This window comes from Phacochoerus africanus, chromosome 2 (genome assembly GCF_016906955.1).
Source record: "Phacochoerus africanus isolate WHEZ1 chromosome 2, ROS_Pafr_v1, whole genome shotgun sequence".
NCBI lineage: Eukaryota > Metazoa > Chordata > Mammalia > Artiodactyla > Suidae > Phacochoerus > Phacochoerus africanus.
The window spans coordinates 165,499,526-165,519,760 of NC_062545.1; the positions used below are offsets into that span (position 1 = coordinate 165,499,526).

Here is a 20,235-nt window from a genome sequence, read left to right on the forward strand (position 1 = left end):
AAGGAATCTTTACTTCTTTTTTTTTAATCTTTTAGGGCCTCACCCGTGGCATATGGAAGTTCCTGGGCCTGGGGTCTAATTGGAGCTGTAGCTGCCAGCCTACACCACAGCCACAGCAATGCTAGATTCAAGCTGCATCTGAGACCTATACCACAGCTCACAGCAATGCAGGACTCTTAACACACTGAGGCCAGGGATAGAACCTGAGTCCTCATGGATGCTAGTCAGGTTTGTTACCACTGAGCCACCCTCCTTATTTATATAAACCCATTTGAGGAATACCCTTTCACTCAAAAGAAGGCAGTGTAATAGAACAATGCTCAGAGTCAGAAAGCTTTAGCTTTGTACCATTTTCTTTGCCTCTAAATAGCTATATGATCTTGAGGAAGTCATATAAACTTTGTCTTTCTGTGCTCTAAATACAGAATGGATAATACCTGCCTTGTCTATTTTAAACACACAGTTGGAAGGTTTTAGAACAAAACACAATTGAATTGGAGGCACTCTGAAGGATAAACAAAAGTATGTGTGTGCGTTTTAGTACAAATGAAAAGAGACAGGGCTGCAGAGAAAAGGGAAAACATTGACCTGAGAAATAGGGAACCTGGGTTCTCTAGTCTTGGTTCTATCTTAGAACCATGACAACCCTCTTAGCTTTACTGGGCCTGTTTCCTTACCTATAAAGTGACAATGCTAAGACATCTTTACAGGAGCTCTCCACAGTCTCTTCCATGTTTAAAAATGATTGTGTGAGGAGTTCCAGCTGTGGCACAGTGGGATAAGAATCCAATTGCAATGACTCAGGTTACCGTGGAGGCAGGTGTTCAACCCCCAGCCTGGTACAGTGGGTTAAAAAATCTGGCATTGCCACAGCTGTGGTAAAGGTTGAAGCTGAGGCTTAGATTCAATACCCAGCCTGGGAACTTCCAGACTGTGGGTGTGGCCATAAAAAAAATTAAAAAAAGATTGTGCGAGTCTACCAAAAAAGCCAACCAAGGTAAGATTCATTATCCCTGGCCCTATCTGAATTTCTGCTTTTAAAGGATCTCAAGTGGACCTTGATAATTCTTTTATTAGAGATATAATCTTAACTATTTGGGAATCATATTGCTGATGAACTAAAAGTTAAATCAGCTGAGCCCCTTAAAAATATGTATCTTGGAGTTCCCATTGTGGCTCAGCAGTAACAAACCTGACTAGTAACCAGGAGGATGCAGGTTCAATCCCTGACCTCGCTCAGTGGGTTAAGGATCCTGTGTTGCTGTTAGCTGCAGTGTAGGTTGCAGACATGGCTTGGATCCCATGTTGCTGTGGCTGTGGCAACAGGCCAGCAGCTGTAGCTCTGATGTGACCCCTAGCCTGGGAACTTTCATATGCCACGGGTATGGCCCCCTCAAAAAATGTATATATACATACTTTTTTTTAAAGATATATATATATCTTATTCTTACTCTCCCTTGGCTGAAGGAAAGAATCTCAATACTCTTTTCAATTAACCAGATTTGTAGTCACAGATGTGGATTGGATCTGGTGTTACTATGGGATGGTATAGGCCAGCAGTTTTAATTCCAATTTGAACCCTAGCCTGGGAACTTCCATACTGCCAAACGTGGGGCCCTAAAACAAAAAAAAATTTTTTAATTAAAATCTGGAGTTCCCGTTGTGGCACAGCAAAAACAAATCCGACTAGGAACCAGGAGGCTGCAGGTTCGATCCCTGGCATCACTCAGTGGGTTAAGGATCCGGCGTCGCTGTGAGCTGTGGTATAGGTCGCAGATGCAGCTTGGATCCCGAGTTGCTGTGGCTGTGGTGTAGGTCGGCAGCTGTAGCTCAGATTAGACCCCTATCCCAGAATCCTCCATAAGCCAAGGGTGCAGCCCTAAAACGCAAAATAAATAAATAAAAATAAAAATCTGTTCATTATCATACTTGTTTATAGTTCCAGGATTTATTTTTAGGTTGTTTCTAATAAATGGGTTAAGAATATCAGTATTTTCTGGAAGTTCCCATTGTGGCTCAATGGTAACAAGCCCAACTAGTATTCCTGAGGACACAGGTTCGATCCCTGGCCTCACTCAGTGGGTTACGGATCTGGCGTTACCGTGAGCTATGGTGTAGGTTGAACACATGGCTCAGATTCTGCATTACTGTGGCTGTGGCATAGTCTGGCAGTTATAGCTTGGATTCAACCCCTAGCCTGGGAACTTCTATATGCCATGGGTGTGGCCATAAAAAGCAAAATAAAAGAATATCTGTATTTTCTAATGCATTATTATCTTAAACCAATAGATAGATGTTCGGTAAACATTATTATTACGGTTCTATTCCATCTAGCAGTCACTTTCAACTATCTTTGGGTCACACTTAAGATAAGGGTATTCATCAAAACTAGTAGGCATGTGGAGTTCCCTGGTGGCCTAGTGGTTAAGGACTTGGCATTGTCACTGCTGTGGCTCTGGTAACTGCTGTGGCTTGGGTTGGATCCCTGGCCAGGGAACTTCTGCATAGTGTGGGCATGGCCAAAAAAATGATAGGCATTCAGGGAGTTCCCACTGTGGCTCAGTAGGTAGAATCCAACTAGCATCCAAGAGGATATGAGTTTGATCCCTGGCCTCATTCAATGGGTTAAGGATCCGGCACTGCCATGAGCTGTGGTGTAGGTCACAGACACAGCTCTAATCCCAAATTGCCTGTAGCTGCAGCTCCAATTCAATCCCTAGCCTGGGAACTTCTGTATGCCGTGGGTGTGGCCCTAAAAAGAAAAAAAAGAAAAGTTAATGATGGGCATTCGATAAACATTTGAATTATATTAAACTGTGCTATATTTGAGGGTTAATGATCAGTGAATAATTCACAATGCTATGCCTCATTATATTCTACATCAGGCAAAAAAAAAATGCAGTCTTCTGTATTAGTTCAGTTAGCTAGTTGTCCTCAGCAAACAAACAAACAAAAAAAATCCCATTTTTTAAAAAATTTCAGCAAAATCTAGTTAGGAATTGTGACAATAAAAGAAAGTGCTTGACTCAAGTGAGGTCTTCCCAATGTGGAAAAAATGATTTAGGTGAATAATTTGAATACAAGCGCAGGAAGCATATTAACTACAGTGGAATCACATGATGTATGTATTTAACTTTATGAGTGTTTTTTTACAAAGAGGAATAATTTAAAGAGTATATAAATGATGATTATCATTCCACTTTATGAAAATATGTCCCAGAGTAAACCTGAGATAACCCTCCTATTCTTTCAGTTAAGTCTCTGTTCTTGTGTCCCTCTCATTGCATAAGCAGCTCTCTATAATGAGGGCTATGAGCAAGTCGGGCTAGGACAGTTAGTAGCATGGAGCTCATCAGCTATACGACCATACGCAAACTACTTAAATTTCCCGTGCTTCAATTTTCTTAAATGTAAAATGGTGGTAAAAATAATACTTTCTGTCTCACAGGTTTGGGGAAGATTAAATGAGTATGTTTTAAGTGAAATACCTGGCAGACAGTTTTAAAAATGCTTTAGAAGAATTACTATTAGTATTACTACTTTTCTGGTTTAAATATTTGTATAACATAGTCCTGATATGCAAGCCAACTATTTCACTTTGTGCTATAAAACACTTTATATTCAAAAAAAAAAAATCAGTCTTATTATGTTAAAGAGACATGCTGGTCTCTAACGTATTTCCAAAGGAACTTTCAATAATGCCCAGATTTTAGTACCTAAAATCCCACATAGGACAAGACTATATAAGAAAATAAATTCTATATAAACTCCCAAAAATATTAATTTCCAAGTCAATCAATATATGTAATTACAAACTGCTTTGCCTTAGTTCTTAAATACTGTTCCTTGTTAACATTTAAATTACATCAGAAGACTATACTTATAGGGATCATTTCTAAAAATTGTTAAATTACATCACATCACTACATACATAAAAAAACACTAATATATTGTGTATTTCTCTCAAAATATTCACTATATACTTTTCTTTACTAATTCATAATAGTTCTATTAGCCATCTGCCAGATTTATGAATATAGTATTGATAGCATATTTTATTACAGGTAATAAATCTCATCCCAGAGTCAGTAAACTAAGTTATGTTCTCATGGCTCATTCTGAATGAGAATACAGTCCACTTCAGACAGATATATAATACTGCTTTGGTTCAAAGGCAAATGTAAAATTATCAAACTTTTAAGTGAAAAATATTCATACTAGTTTATTATTTGTCTTTTGTGACAACATGCATCTTTTTATGATACCTTTGGAACCTGCACTCTCTATGTAGTAGCTATAGCCACCTCCAAAGAAATGGGTGCAAACATCAGAACGGCCCTTATTCTGGGTGTATCAGGTTCTTCCAAACCCTCCATCAGACCCTTATACAGGAGATCTAAGGCTCACAACAGTGAGTTGGGGGCTTATTCATAATTTGCAAATCTATACTAATTTTCATAAAAACCAAAAAATAAACTGTGGTTTCTGGCAGAGTAGATGGAAGATTAACCTGCCTTCTGCCAAATCTGACACTTATAGTGACCCTAACTGTATGGTTTTAAAAACAAAGGATAAATGGAATTCCCTCCTGGTTCAGCAAATTAAGGATCCATTAAGGGCTATCACTGCTGTAGCTCTGATTACAGTTACAGCTCAGGTTTGATCCCTGGTCAGGGAACTTCTGCATGCTGTGGGTGCCGCCAAAAAAAAAAAACAAGTTCTCGTTGTGGCTCAGAGGGGTTAAGAATCTGACATAAAGCCTGTGAAGATGCAGGTTTGATCCCTTACTTGGTGGGTTAAGGATCTAGCGTTGCTGCATAGGTTGCAGATGCAGCTTGGATCTGTCATTGCTGTGGCAGTGGTGTAGGCGAGCAGCTGCAGCTTCAGTTAGACCCTTAGCCTGGAAGTCCCACATGCTGCAGGTACGGCACTAAAAAGGAAAAAAAGAAGGGAGTTCCTGTCGTGGCACAGAGGAAACGAATCTAAGAACCATGAGGTTGCAGGTTCAATCCCTGGCCTCACTCAGTGGGTTAAGGGTCCATCATTGCTGTGAGCGTGGTGTAAGCTACAGACACAGCTCAGATCTGATGTTACTGTGGCTGTGGTGTAGGCCGGCAGCTGTAGCTCCAAATGGACCCCTAGCCTGAGAACCTCCATATGCCACGAGTGTGACCCTAAAAAAGAAAAAAAAGAAAAAGAAAAAAATATATATATGAAATTCAAGCCACAGATTTTTAAAAATATAACTTCTGTTAATATACAGATCTAGATGTATTGAGGAAAACTATATAATACTTGGTATTTCTCTACATTATGCTTTAAGAAATATCACAACAGAAAAGATAAAATCAAACACCTAAAATAACCCATCTACAAACTACAAAAATTAGCTATGAAAAACGGTTCCAAAATTATATATACCATGTATAATAAACAGGTTTAGATGATATAGAATATCTTTCTTAGTTATATATAAGCAAATACATATCTACCATTACTATTCTGATATACTTCACTGAGGAAGACCTTGAAAGGAAGAATGATTACAGAGGAGGACCTGAGGAGAGGCCACTTACTTGTAAATCTGTACTCATCCTCCCGTCTTCTTATTTCTAACTCTAAGAAAGAGGATGAAAATGGCAACATGAAAATATTATATATTTGTTTAATTTAGGGGAACAAACAAGGAGTATTCCACTTCTTGCCCTCTTCCAAATATTTTAAGGAATATGTTAACATTTTTTCAGCTTTTTACATTATGATAGAATTTATATGTTATTTCCTTTCCATATTAAAAAAAAACAAACATGGTTAATGATGGCTGTCTAGCTGCTAATATTCACATCTGTCAAATACAGAGTTGGTATCTATTTTAAGAAAAGAGTAATAATAATTTAAATCTTCAATAAGAGTTTAAACTCCTCATACTATAAATACCGTATAACCATTTGCTTTTCCAGCACCTAGAACAGCTCAGCTATTGATGTGCTGACTGAAGGAATCAGAAAAAATCATTTTACTCCATGATTGAACAGTGCCACTTGGACCTTATCAAAATGAAGATTCCAAGTCTTTCATTAGTCATTATGATTTATGTTCTAAAAATAAAGTAACTGATACTCTACATAACTATTTTGCAGTAAGTTCAACCAGTGAACAAGCGTCTTCACTGTGCAAATCAGTTATACATTTAGTAACTACTAGAAATAATTTAAGGAGTTCCAGTCGTGGCACAGCAGAAACGAATCTGACTAGGAACAATGAGGTGGCGGGTTCGATCCCTGGCCTCTCTCAGTGTTAAGGATCCGGCGTTGCCTTGAGCTATGGTGTAGGTCGCAGATGTGGCTCAGATCCTGAGTTGCTATGGCTGTGATGTAGGCCAGGGGCTACAGCTCTGATTAGACTCCTAGCTGGGAATCTCCATTATGCGGCAGGTGCGGCCCTGAAAAGCCAAAAAAAGAAGCCAAAAATAATAATAATAAAATAAAAGTAAATTAATACTAAAGGTATTTAGCATAATTCCCTCAAATTGTAAAATGATGACTTAAAGAATGTAAAACAATAGACTGTAGCACTAAGTAAAAAATCACCACTCTCTGGCCAAAAAAAACAAAAACAAAACCACCTTAAAATATTTACATTTTACTCTATTCATACTTTTCAAAATAAAATCATTCCATTAATATAACATACAATATTGTCCACAGTAAGTTGGTATTTTACATTATATTGGTACATTTAAATCTATCATTAATAGGAATTATACTTTGAATCACTTACAAATTTGCCCTTAACCTTGCACTCTACAGCTGGGACCCAAAAGAAAGAGTGCTGGACATGTTCTATAAGAGTTATCATCTCCATTTATCTCTGACTTTATGCAAATGAAATTCTGTACCCTGAACCCAAAAGATTCATACAGAGCACTGCAATGATCTGGTCAAAGTGAACTGGTGTGATTAAGTCTACAATTCAAAAATGATGTCTCAATCTGTACATCAATGCCTTTCAAATATTTTTTACTAAGACCCTTTTAAGAAGTACATTTTAGTGTATCACTCAGAACCCATGCATATATAACTGAACATAAAAGTTTTAAGAAATAATAATTAACAAGCTGTTAACATACACTGGTATTTTCTATTCACATTTAACTATCTGTCTATATTAAATGCTACTGGTGATCTACCAAAATGATTTCATGAGCCACTAACAGGAACTGGCCTGTATTTCAAAAAATGCTATACTGTACTAAAATTATTTTAAGACAAAAGCAAAGAGTTGAAAATAAGGATTACTTCTAAGCACAGTAACCTCTATTTTGGTCAATTATCAAAACACTAACCTCTAGGTGTTAATGATGTCTGTTTCTCAACTTCTGCTTGCTGTCTCAGATTAGCTGGGATATTATTATATATTCTCTTATAATGATTATACACAGCAACTGAAAGCACCTTCTTAGCAAATGACTGGCCAACAACGTACTTGTCGAGGTAGTTATAAATCTGAAAAAATGATTAGATATGAACAATTTACCATGAGCTACCACAAAATATACCCATTAAAAAGTTATATACTGGGAGTTCCCATAGAGGCTCAGTGGAAACGAATCTGGCTAGTATCCATGAGGATGCAGGTTCAATCCTTGGCCTCGATCAGTGGGTTAAGGATCTGGATTGCCATGAGCTGTGATATAGGTTAAAGACACAGCTTAGATCCTGCATTGCTGTGGGTGTGGCGTAGGCCAATAGCTGTAGCTCCAATTTAACCCCTAGCCTGGGAACTTCCATATGTGGCAGGTGTGGCCCTAAAATAAAAGTAAAAATAAAAAGTTATATACTGAGCACATTTGCTTACAGTTTTAAATCTAGACAAAGACTCTCATCCAAAACAAAATGCCAAGGGCATGATACGTTATATAGCAATGATTCAGAGGCCCCAAACCCTAAAAGAACAAAACCACAATTCATTTGTTTTCTAGTTTAACAAAGTATTACTGTACTCTCCAGTTCTATGCCAGTTTCTACTCTATTAACAATACCATGGATCTTAATTTTTCAAAGTTAATATTCAAGTCACTTAGAATACCTATACTTGCCACCATGGGTTGAAAATTATCACCATCAATCATTTTTAAAAAATTCTTTTTCTACTTCTCTCATTCATGTGAATAATATTCTTCACAAAGATAACATATTATTAAACTAACCTTTTCAAAATAAGCATTATATAATCAAAAGCTGTTCTAGGAGTTCCCATCGTGGTGCAGTGGTTAACGAATCCAACTAGGAACCATGAGGTCTCGGGTTCCATCCCTGGCCTTGCTCAGTGGGTTAAGGAGCCGACATTGCCATGAGCTGTGGTGTAGGTAGAAGACGTGGCTCGGATCTGGCATTGCTGTGGCTGTGGTATAGGCCGGAGGCTAAAGCTCCAATTAGATCCCTAGGCTGGGAACCTCCACATGCCACGGGTGTGGCCCTAGAAAAGACAAAAAGGACAAAAAGAAAAAAAAAAAAACCTGTTCTACAATCATCAATGTATTTTAATACTCACATTTAGCTTTTTCTTAGATAATACCTTTAAAGCATTTATCTAAATGGCAATCTAAAAGCTTTATTCTTAGTAGAAATTAAAGCTCTATTTGAAACTTGGATATTGCCAACAGTGTAGCACCTAGGGTAAATCATTTCAACTATAATAAACAGAAGTTAACTGTTAATACTAACTCCTGAAATTAAATGTTTATTTATTTCCTAGAACTTTGACTCAGATGTCTAAAGTCTACACAAATTAGTAGGATACATAAAGCTCTTATATAATTATATATATATAAACAGTTATACTTACCATTACATTATTTTTACATAACAAACTGTTTAGTTGTTGACCATATGTATGTTATTATGGTTTTTTAAAATTGTCATTCCTCATAAATTTTATTCATGAATTATTAAATCTGCCATAGCACATTTGGAGGTACAAATGCACTGATATCTGAACAGTATAAGACAGCTAAACTGAGGCAGAGGGAGAACTAATTTAAGGGTGCAAACATCTGAGACATGGCCAGAACAGAGGGCACACAGCCCAGCAACAGGGCTCCTTTGTCTCAGAAAGAGCACGCCAAGTATTCCAATGGAGTTTAGTGGTACACACTCTGCTGTGCCTCACATGGCCAAATCACAAGCTGTCTGAGACTCCTACAAAGAGCTCACACCACAAAAGTCACAACAGAGCCCTGGCAGAGTGGTCATAATAAAATTACTTGCTTCCATTGTTAGCCTTCTGTTTTACCATAAAGTAGATTAATTTAATGGGGGACATTGCAGGCAGGTGTTATTTAGGGGCACGAACTAACAAAAATAAATCCAGGAGTTCCCGTCGTGGCGCAGTGGTTAACGAATCCGACTAGGAACCATGAGGTTGCGGGTTCGATCCCTGCCCTTGCTCAGTGGGTTAATGAGCCGGCGTTGCCGTGAGCTGTGGTGTAGGTCGCAGACGCGGCTTGGATCCCACGTTGCTGTGGCTCTGGCATAGGCCGGTGGCCACAGCTCCGATTCGACCCCTAGCCTGGGAACCTCCATATGCCGCAAGAGCGGCCCAAGAAATAGCAAAAAAAAAAAAAAAAAAAAAAAGACAAAAAATAAATAAATAAATAAATAAATCCATAGCTGCTCTATTTTAAGGATATCATTTTAGATTGACTTAGTATTAACACTACTTAATAATCATCAGCTAATTTTATTGCTACTAATACACTAATCATGACATAGGAAAACGGCAATGGACTCCATACCTAAATTTCAAGTATCAAATACCAATAACGATTTAGCTAGACATAGTCCATATTAAGAACTCAGAAGACTTGCTTAGATACTAGTATTAAGATCCAATATAAGATGGAGAGATGGGAGCAATGAAATGTTTTCAAGATAAAGAGTCGTTATATATATAAGACTGAGCTGAAACCTATACCTTCTTGGGGGGAGGAGGCGGTTTCTGTTGGAATGCCAATTTTACAGCTTCTGCCGCTGATTCAGGTTCTTTAATTATGCTTTTCTTTGAGTCAGCTTCTGACAGCACAACAAAAAAATGATGACATTTCTCACACTTCACAAAGCGGGTAGATGCTGTAAAATGACAGAGAAAAATATTTCAAATAGTGTTTAACCTTAAAGACTCACTGAAAATGAAAACTATGTACATGACAAAAATTTTTGTAGTTCACTCCACTAGCCAGAAGAGCCTACTTTACACCTTAGATGATAAAGATGAGTTCAGTAAACCATATTTAAAGATGAGTTCAGTAAACCATATTTTGTTCATTTTAACTAGATTCTTGGAGTTCCCGTCGTGGCGCAGTGGTTAACGAATCTGACTAGGAACCATGAGGTTGTGGGTTCGGTCCCTGCCCTTGCTCAGTGGGTTAATGATCCGGCGTTGCCGTGAGCTGTGGTGTAGGTTGCAGACGCGGCTCGGATCCCGCGTTGCTGTGGCTCTGGCGTAGGCCGGTGGCTACAGCTCCGATTCGACCCCTAGCCTGGGAACCTCCATATGCTGCGGGAGCGGCCCAAGAAATAGCTAAAAAAAAATAATAATAAAATAAAAAAAAATAATAACTAGATTCTTTCATTTTGTGATAGACTTCATCTAGAGAAAAGACTGACTGAAATTCTTTCAACTTCTCCATTCACTAAAGTTAATTTTAAAAACTACCATTATATTAAGTAATCATTTTACTGAAATAATTGAATGCATAAACTGTGGGGAAAAAAGTAGAGAACAATTAATTTCCCAAACACTTTATTACAAAAAATTACAAATAAGACAAAAGTTGAAAGAGAAAAATCAATTTTAATCCCTAAAACAAGTGTTAAAAAGTATATTTTTAAGTTTCTTTTCACACTTGTGTGCATTTTAAAAACCTTGACTTGGTAAGAATATAAAATTATTTCACACCTTCCTTATTATCTTTCATTACTTCACTAATCCCTATTTCTTTGACCTAAAAACCACTCAGAAACTAACAGAACTAAAGAGCTTTTGGAAACAATACAGGGCAGTTAAAAGATACAGTAAAAGGGTTTCTAAATTTCAAGGCATCAACTATAGATATCTTGTGTTTAAACTAGAAGTTATTTCTCTTTTCTCTCTTTAGGATACAGACATATGGGCATATATATTAACCTTCTCCAAACCTAACTCTAATAAAGGTAACCAAGGACCTCCGAGAGCAGCATGGTTAGGAGAATCTCATACAATGATTAACAGATACAAAGCAAAAGATACATAGGAATTAGTTAACTGTTGGTAGGACTAGGTAATATATTTTTGTGTTACCTTTGAGTAATCTAACTAGACAAATTAAAAAGGCCAAAAGGGAGTTCCCATTGTGGTGAAGCAGAAACGAATATGATTAGAATCCATGAGGATACAAGGTCAATCCCTGGCCTCATTCAGTGGGTCATGGATCCAGCGTTGCTATGACTGTGGTGTTAGGTCGAAGATGCAGCTCAGACCCCACATTGCTGTGACTATGATGTGAGCTAGCAGCTAAAGCTCCAATTTGACCCTTAGCCTGGGAACTTCCATATCTCACCAGTGCAACCCTAAAAAAAAAACAATTAATTAATTAAAAGGTCAAAAATTTTTTTTCATTTTTTTAAATTCTTTTTTTATTGTTTATTTACTTTTAATTTTTGTCTGCACCCATGGCATGTGGAAATTCCTGGGCCAGGGATCAAACCCAAGACACAGCAGTGACAATGAGGAATCCTTACCCACTAGGCCACCAGGTAACTCCAAAAAAGTTTTTAGATAAACAACAAGGTTGTACTATATATATCACAGGGAACTCTATCCAATCTCCTGATTTAGACCATGATGGAAAAGAATATTTTAAAAAAGAATGTATATATATAACTGAGGTACTGTGCCTTACAGGAGAAACTGGCAAACACTGTAAATTAACTTTATTTTAATCAAAAAATAAAATGCAAAAAGAAAAAAAAGAACTTTTAAAACTATGGGAAGCTCTGCCCCTTGGGATTATAACTATCCACAGATTACAAGGAAAAATGCACTGGCAAACACACCTCAATTTTCACAAAATAATCTAAATTTTAAAAAAATACACAAGTCCATTATTTTAAAACAGATTTAATTATTAATTCAACCAATTTAATTCTTACATGTCTGTTCTTAAATACAAGGCCAAACAAAACACACATTTCTGGATAAATTCTAGCCATAAATTTTAAATCAGATGAGGGATTATCTGTGCATTCTTTTTTTTTTTTTTTTCCATTTTTGGCTGCCCAGCAGTATATGGAGCTCCCAACCAGGGATCAGACCAGAGCCGCAGTTGCAACCTAACCCACAGCTGAGGTAAACTGCATCCTTAACCTACTATGCCAGGTCAGGGATCGAACTGCATCCCAGCACTCCCAAGACGTTGCCAATTCTGTTGCGCCATCTGGGGGAACTCATATTCTTTATCAATCAACTATGAAGTGCTTGCCTAAAGAAAAAGATCAAGCTATCCCAAGAACCTTTGATTAACACAAGCCCAAATACATTATCACTATTTACTAACATCAATGGGAAAGACAGTGGCTTTATTTTATGATGAGGCACTAGCTTACAATTGCTACTGATGGTAAACAGGGCAAGGATTAAAGGGCAGAGAAGCCTCTGATCTAGTTCAGGCAGTATGACAGGAAAACCTGGACTGAGAACACAAGAACAAAATATTTCTCTGAAGAAATTAGGTCAAAGGCAAAGAGAAACACTGACAGATGACATTCCTCTTTGTTTACCCTTTGAAGGGTTGCTAAAATTCCACCTGAATATTTGCAACGCAATTTTACACTGAAACATGTTCAACATATGCCCAAGTTCAAGGATTCAATTTTATTTATCAAAATGTTATTCCAGAAAAACAACCAAACATTGCAATGCATATTTTTTATTCATAAAAACAAAGGGCAAAATCTAAGTTTTTAATCATCAGAGAATAAACAAACCTCTTTACTTTAAATGATTACTACAGGTATCCTATATTCCTTTATAAACAGAATAATGATTTGAGTAAACATGTTTGGATAGTACACCAATGACAGAATAAAGACTACCTTAGTAAAAACTTTTTCAGGCTGTTTAGGTTTGGGGGGTTTTTTTTTGAATTTTTTTTTTCTTTTTTACAATAGTTTTCAAGTAGAGCCTTATTTCATCTGGAGTTTTATTAATATACAGATATTTTGGACCTACTCCAGGCTTACAGAATCTCTTTACTTGGTATGCATCATATATTCCTAACATTTTTTTTTCACTTAAAAAAAATTTTTTTAAGTATAGTTGATTTACAATGTTGTGGCAATTTCTGCTGTACAGCAAAGTAACCCAGTCATACATATATATATATATATATATACACACACACACACACACACAACCCCTTTCTTATATTCTCTTCCATCATGGTCAATCCCCAAGAGCCTGGCTATAGTTCCCTGTGCTGTACAGTAGGACCTTATTGTTTACACATTCTAAATGTAACAGTTTGCACCTACAAACCCCAAACAGCCAGTTCATCTCACTCCCTCCCCCTTCTCCCTTGGCAACCACAAGTTTATTTTATTTTATTTTATTTTTCTGTCTTTTTAGGGCCACACTTGCGGCATATGGAAATTCCCAAGCTAGAGGTTGAATCAGAGCTGCAGCTGCCAGCCTACGCCACAGCCACAGCAATGTGGGATCGGGCCATGTCTGTGCCACAGCTCATGGCAATGCCGGGACCTTAACCCTCTGAGTGAGGCCAGGGATCAAACCCACATCCTCATGGATACTAGTCAGATTCTTAACCCACTGAGCAAAAAATGGGAACTCCAGGCAAAAAGAAGTTTAAATCAAAGTTCTTTGTGATTTTAAACATGTTTCAAGGTCAAACATAAAAATCTCCAAACCATGGCAGAAAAGTTTATTCCTATGATATGAGACATATGATTACAGTAAGCCTTCAAAAAGTATTACGTATGTAAAAATAAAAACTAAAGGCAAAAAGCAAGAGAACATTTTCTATGACTCTGTTTAAATGAAGTACAAGAACAGGCAAAACCAGTCTCTAGTGATAGAGGTCAAGGTAGTGACTGCCTTGGGGGAGATGGGGTTAGAGTAGGGGTATGGTTGCCTTGGGGGAGGAGAGGTTAGTAATGGGAAGGAACATTAGGGAGCCTTCTGGGATGCTAGAAGTATTTGTTAAATGTAAGTAAATCCATCAAACTGTATTTAGAATTCACTCATTTTCTTTCCCTTTCTGTATTTATACCTCAATTTTCTCTTAAGTTAAAAGAAAAAAGCTAACTAAAGGCTCTACTTAAACAAAAGCAGGGACATTATTTATGTTGACAAGTTATTTTTTAAATGGGCAGTAGGAATTAAATAATATATATCCTTATAATAAAAAATCTTAAGACATTATTATTTCAATTCCTGGTAATTTACTATATATTCAAAATGGTATCTATAAAATTGATATTTTATTTCAACAAAGCCAGTCAAGTAAGAGTAATACCACTATAAGAAAACACAGGGAGGCGTTCCCATCATGGTTCAGTGGGTTAAGAACCTGACTAGTATCCATGAGGATGCAAGTTCAATCCCTGGCCCCGCTCAGTGGATTAAAGATCTGCTTGTATTTGACCCCTAGCCTGGGAACTTCCATATGCCACACCTGTGGGCATCCCCCCCCACAAAGAAAAAAAGAAAACACGAGGAGTTCCCTGGTAGCACAGCAGGTTAAGGATCCAGCTGCTGTGACCTGGGAGCTTCTGTATGCCATGGGTGCAGCGTAAAAGAAAAAAAACATAAAAATCACTAGACGTATACTTGTGCGATGAAATATATATGGCAAAGATCAATGAGCTAAGAATAGTTTTTACACAGAAAAAAATGAAAATGAAAGTTTTATGAAATTCAAATTTCAGTGTCCACACACAAAATTTTATTGGAATACAACCATCATCATGCATTTACATTGTCTACAACTACTCGAGCACTATAACAGCAAAGGAGAAATGTCACAACAGAGACGATATCTAAAATAGTTACAAATTATTTGGCCTTTAAAGTAGAACTTTGCTGACTCCTGCTACACAGCATTTATTTATTTATTTATTTTTTGTCTTTTTGTCTTTTCTATGGCTGCACCTGCGGCACATGGAGATTCCCAGGCTAGGGGTCCAATCGGAGCTGTAGCCACCGGCCTACACCAGAGCCACAGCAACGGGGGATCCAAGCCGCATCTGTGACCCACACCACAGCTCTCAGCAACACCAGATACTTAACCTACTGAGCAAGGCCAGGGATCAAACCCAAAACCTCATGGTTCCTAGTCAGATTCATTAACCACTGAGCCATGACAGGAACTCCTACACAGCATTTAAAAGCAAAGAACTACCCATAGAATGAGGAAGAAATTTGCAAATCACATACCTAAATAAGAGTCTAATATTCAGAAAATATAAAGAACTCTTGGGAGTTCCCGTCGTGGCTTAGTGGTATCAAACCCAACAAGGATCCATGAGGATACGGGTTCGATCCCTGGCCTCATTCAGTGGGTTAAGGATCTGGCATTACCATAAGCTGTGGGGTAGGCCAGAGATGCATCTCGAATTCTGCATTGCTGTGGCTATGGCCATGGCCAGCAGCTGCAGCTCCAATTTGCCCTCTAGCGTGGGAACTTCTATAAGCCAAGGGTTCAGCCCTAAAAAGCAAAAAAAAATATATATATATATATAAAGAACTCCTACAGCTCAACGATAAAAAGATAACTTAAAAATGGACAAAAATTTAGGGTTTCCGTTGTGGCTCACAGGTTAAGAACCCAATCTAGTGTCTGTGAGAATGGGGATTCAATTCCTGGTCTCGCTCAGTGGGTTAAGGATAATGGCATTGCTGCAAGCTGCGGCATAGGTCAGATCCAGCGTGGCTGTGGCTGTGACACAGACCGGCACCTGCAGCTATGATTTGACTTCTAGCCCAGGAACTTACATATGGCACAGGTGCTTCCTTAAAAAGAAAAAAAGAAAAAAAAAGAAAAATGGACAAAAATTTAGTCTTTTCTCCAAAGAAGATACACAAATGTCAATAAGCACATGAAAAGATGCTTATTAACACCTTTGTCATTTAGGAAATGTAAATCAAAACCACGATGACCACTTCACATCCTATGATAGCTACAATAAAAAAAGACACAAATGGTGAAGAAGATGTAGAGAAACTGGAACACTTGTTCCATTTCTACCATTGTTTGGTTGAAAAATGGTACGACCTCTGTAGCAGTTCCTTAAAAAGCTCAAAAGAGTTAACATTTCACCCAAAAATTCCATGCCTAAGCATATATAGCCAAGAGAAGTTAAAAACATATGGTCATACACAAATCTTGTAAACGAAATGTTCACAGCAGTATTATTCATAATAGCCAACAAGAAGAAAAAATCAAATATCTGTCAGCTGATGAATGGATAAACAATGGAAATATGCAGCAATGAAGACAGATACATAATACAACACAGATCAACCTTAAAAACATACTAAGTAAAAAAAAAAAAAAGCCAGACATGGAGTTCCCATCGTGGCTCAGCGGTCAATGAACCCGACTAGGAACCATGAGGTCACAGGTTCCATCCCTGGCCTCGCTCACTGGGTTAAGGAGCCGGCATTGTCCTGAGCTGTGGTTAGGTCTCAGATACAGCTCAGATCTGGCATTGCTGTTGCTGCGGTGTAAGCCGGTGGCTGTAGCTCCGATTCAACCCCTAGCCTAGAAACCTCCATAAGATGCAGGTGCAGCCCTAAAAAGCAAAAAAACAAAAAACAAAACCAAAAAAAAAGAGCCATACATAAAATGCCACATAATGCATAATTCTGTTTATATGGAGTATTCAGAATAGACAAATCCAAAGAGACAGCAGGTAAGGTAACAGTTGCCAGGGCTGAAAAGGGAAGGGATGGAGAGTGGCTGCAAAAAGGTACGGGGTTTCTTCATGGAGTGATATAAATGCTCTGGAATTAAATACTGGTGATGATTGTATGACTTCATGAATACACTAAAAACTCCTGAAATGTACACTTTAAAAGGGTGAATTGGGTAGGTGAATAATAGTTCAATAAAAAATTAAAAATTTGAAAAAAGAAAAGGATTGCACTTGTATGTATCGACATGCATAGTTCTGAAAACACTGCTGAGTTGGGGGGGAAAAAGCAATCTGCAAAAACATGAACAATATGAAACCATTTATGCTTTTTAAAAGTTGTATTTTCAATGAAAGTATACTGCAGAAATATATCTTTGGCATTATCTATAATGTCCCACTTTTTTTTACAAATATAAAAAACACATGTATTCCTCAGGTCATTAAAAATAATTTAAATGACAAAAAAGTAGACAATTAACTATACAGGCCATTAGCAAAAGAATTACAAGTGATGGAGTTCCCATCGTGGCGCAGTGGTTAACGAATCCGACTAGGAACCATGAGGTTGTGGGTTCGGTCCCTGCCCTTGCTCAGTGGGTTAACGATCCGGCGTTGCCGTGAGCTGTGGTGTAGGTTGCAGACGTGGCTCGGATCCCGCGTTGCTGTGGCTCTGGCGTAGGCCGGTGGCTACAGCTCCGATTGGACCCCTAGCCTGGGAACCTCCATATGCCGCGGGAGCGGCCCAAGAAATAGCAACAACAACAACAACAACAACAATAACAACAACAACAAAAGACAAAAAAAATTACAAGTGACAGAAAAGCACATAAAAAGATGTTTATGAACTAATAACTAAATAAATGCAGATTCAAATAAAATGAAAAATCCGAGATCAAACATGATTCTGCAGAACTAGGATGACCCAATTTTCAATAAGTGGACAAAGGAGATCCTCAGCATTCAAAAGCGGTGCACTCCAAAGAGACTTTTATTATGGGCTAGCAAAAGCAAGAAAAGAGGGCCTCACTGTTGGGGCCTCTTCTGCATAGTAAGGACCAGAGGGAAAGGAGAATGCCATGCTCATCTGTGTATTTTCTGAGCCAAGCAGTGTCCGACTCAACAAATGTTTGCTTACTAAATAACGTGTAAGTGTACTCTTACCCTTTTCTTCCACATTCTCTACTCCCACACCCCCCTCCCTAATTCCTATTCCTAATTCCCGCTCTTATTTCCCAAAGGAAAAAGCTTTGAAGTGATTAGATAACTTAGCTAAAGTATAGTGGTTTCTAGAGAATCTTAAACTCTAGGGAAGGTGGAAATCTGTATGTTTAACAGTCTCCCTCAGTGATTAATTCAACCTAGCAAGTTTGTGTATGTGTGTGCATTTTCCTTTTTCAGCTGCCCCCAGAGCATGTGGAAGTTCCCCAGTTAGGGATCAAATCTAAGCCACATCTCAACCTACACCACAGCTATAGCAACACCAGATCCTTACCCCACTGCAATGGGCAGGGGACTGAACCAGCAATCCAACAGACACAAGCCAGATCACTAACCAACTGTACCACAGTGGGAACTCCACAACCTGGCAAGTTTTGAAAACACTGTATAAAAGAAAAACTTAATCTCAAGAGAAGCCAGTTTATCCCTAAAGAACTCCAGCTGGTAGAAAGATACGAGATGGGAACTTCTGAACAGGAAATTTTCACTGCTCTGTGACCTTGGATGAGTTACTTAAACTCACTCAATCTCAGCTTCCTCATACATAAAATTGAGGATATCTTATGCCCCAACAAAAATAAGATTGTGACGGAGTTCCCGTCATGGCTCAGTGGTTAACGAATCCGACTAGCATCCATGAGGTTGCAGGTTCAATACCTGGCCTTGCTCAGTGGGTTAAGGATCCAACATTGCCCTGAGCTGTGGTGTAGGTCACAGACGCGGCTTGGATCCTGCGTTGCTGTGGCTCTGGTGTAGGCTTGCAGCTACAACTCCAATTAGACCCCTAGCCTGGGAACCTCCATATGTTGCGAGTGCAGCCCTAGAAAAGACAAAAAAAAAAAAAAGATTGTAAGAATAAAATTATATATACTGTAATTTATTTAATGTTAGTTTATTTTTCTACTCTGGGAAATTAGAATAGAATTATAGGTCTATAAAGGTTGAAATCTTTGGGAGAAAAAAGTGGAAATTTTCTTGATTAAAATATATGTAAAAATGACATTGCCAGGAGTTCCCGTCGTGGCACAGTGGTTAACGAATCCGACTAGGAACCATGAGGTTGAGTGTTCCGTCCCTGCTCTTGCTCAGTGGGTTAAGGATCCGGCATTGCCGTGAGCTGTGGTGTAGGTCACAGACGCGGCTCAGATCCTGTGTTGCTGTGGCTCTGGCGTAGGCCAGTGGCTATAGCTCTGATTCGACCCCTAGCCTGGGAACCTCCATATGCCACGGGAGCGGCCCAAAGAAATAGCAAAAAAGACCAAAAAAAAAAAAAAAAAGACATTGCCAGTATTAACTAAGCAATCCCCAGACGTATTAGAAAATTTTATCACATAACACCAAATCTGCTAATAGCAAATGTTATTTAGAAGTTATATCATCCAGTGCTACCACCTTCATTTTTTTGTTGTTGTTTTTTTTTTTTTTTTTGGCCATCCCGAAGCATATGGAGTTCCCAGGCCCGGGATCAGATCTGAGCCACAGTCGAGACCCAAGCCCCAACTGCAGCAATGCTGGGTCCTTAACCCACTGTGCTCGGCCAGGGATGGAACCTGCATCCCAGTGCTGGATTCTGTTGCGCCACAGTAGGGCTGATTCTTCTCTTTGATCTCTCACTAGGCAGAGCCACAAAGAGAATCTCATATAGAATGGTACCACTTTCAAAACTGTGAAGACATGCTACCAATACTTTTTCACATAGTGGCCAATCAATATTAATGATAAACGTAAAACTGTAACTAAAATCTCACTATCTGGGAGTTCCCATCGTGGCGCAGCAGAAACGAATCCAACTAGGAACCATGAGGTTTTGGGTTCAATCCTTCGCCGCGCTCAGTGGGTTAAGGATCCAGCATTACCCTGAGCTGTGGTGTAGGTCGCAGACACGGCTCGGATCTGGCGTTGCTGTGGCTGTGGTATAGGCTGGCAGGTATAGCTCCGATTAGACCCCTAGCCTGGGAACCTCCATATGCCGAGGGTGCAGCCCTAAGAAGACAAAAAAAAAAAAAAAAAACCTCAATATCTGGGTTAGAATATGGAGAATCCT

The 20,235-nt window shown here is 38.5% G+C and overlaps 1 protein-coding gene across 2 annotated transcripts in view; it reads right to left on the reverse strand.

The window, feature by feature from the left end:
- Positions 1–20,235, reverse strand: part of CLPX (caseinolytic mitochondrial matrix peptidase chaperone subunit X) — a 49,428-nt gene that overhangs the window by 16,746 nt on the left and 12,447 nt on the right. Inside the window, exons 4-6 of one of the 2 annotated variants that reach the window (XM_047767071.1) lie at positions 9,976–10,130; positions 7,346–7,505; positions 5,577–5,618 (exon numbers count right to left, since the gene is read on the reverse strand). In XM_047767071.1, the coding sequence (XP_047623027.1) occupies positions 5,577–5,618; positions 7,346–7,505; positions 9,976–10,130 (357 nt within the window). The remainder of the gene's footprint in view (positions 1–5,576; positions 5,619–7,345; positions 7,506–9,975; positions 10,131–20,235) is intronic. The other variant, XM_047767072.1, reaches the window with a different exon arrangement.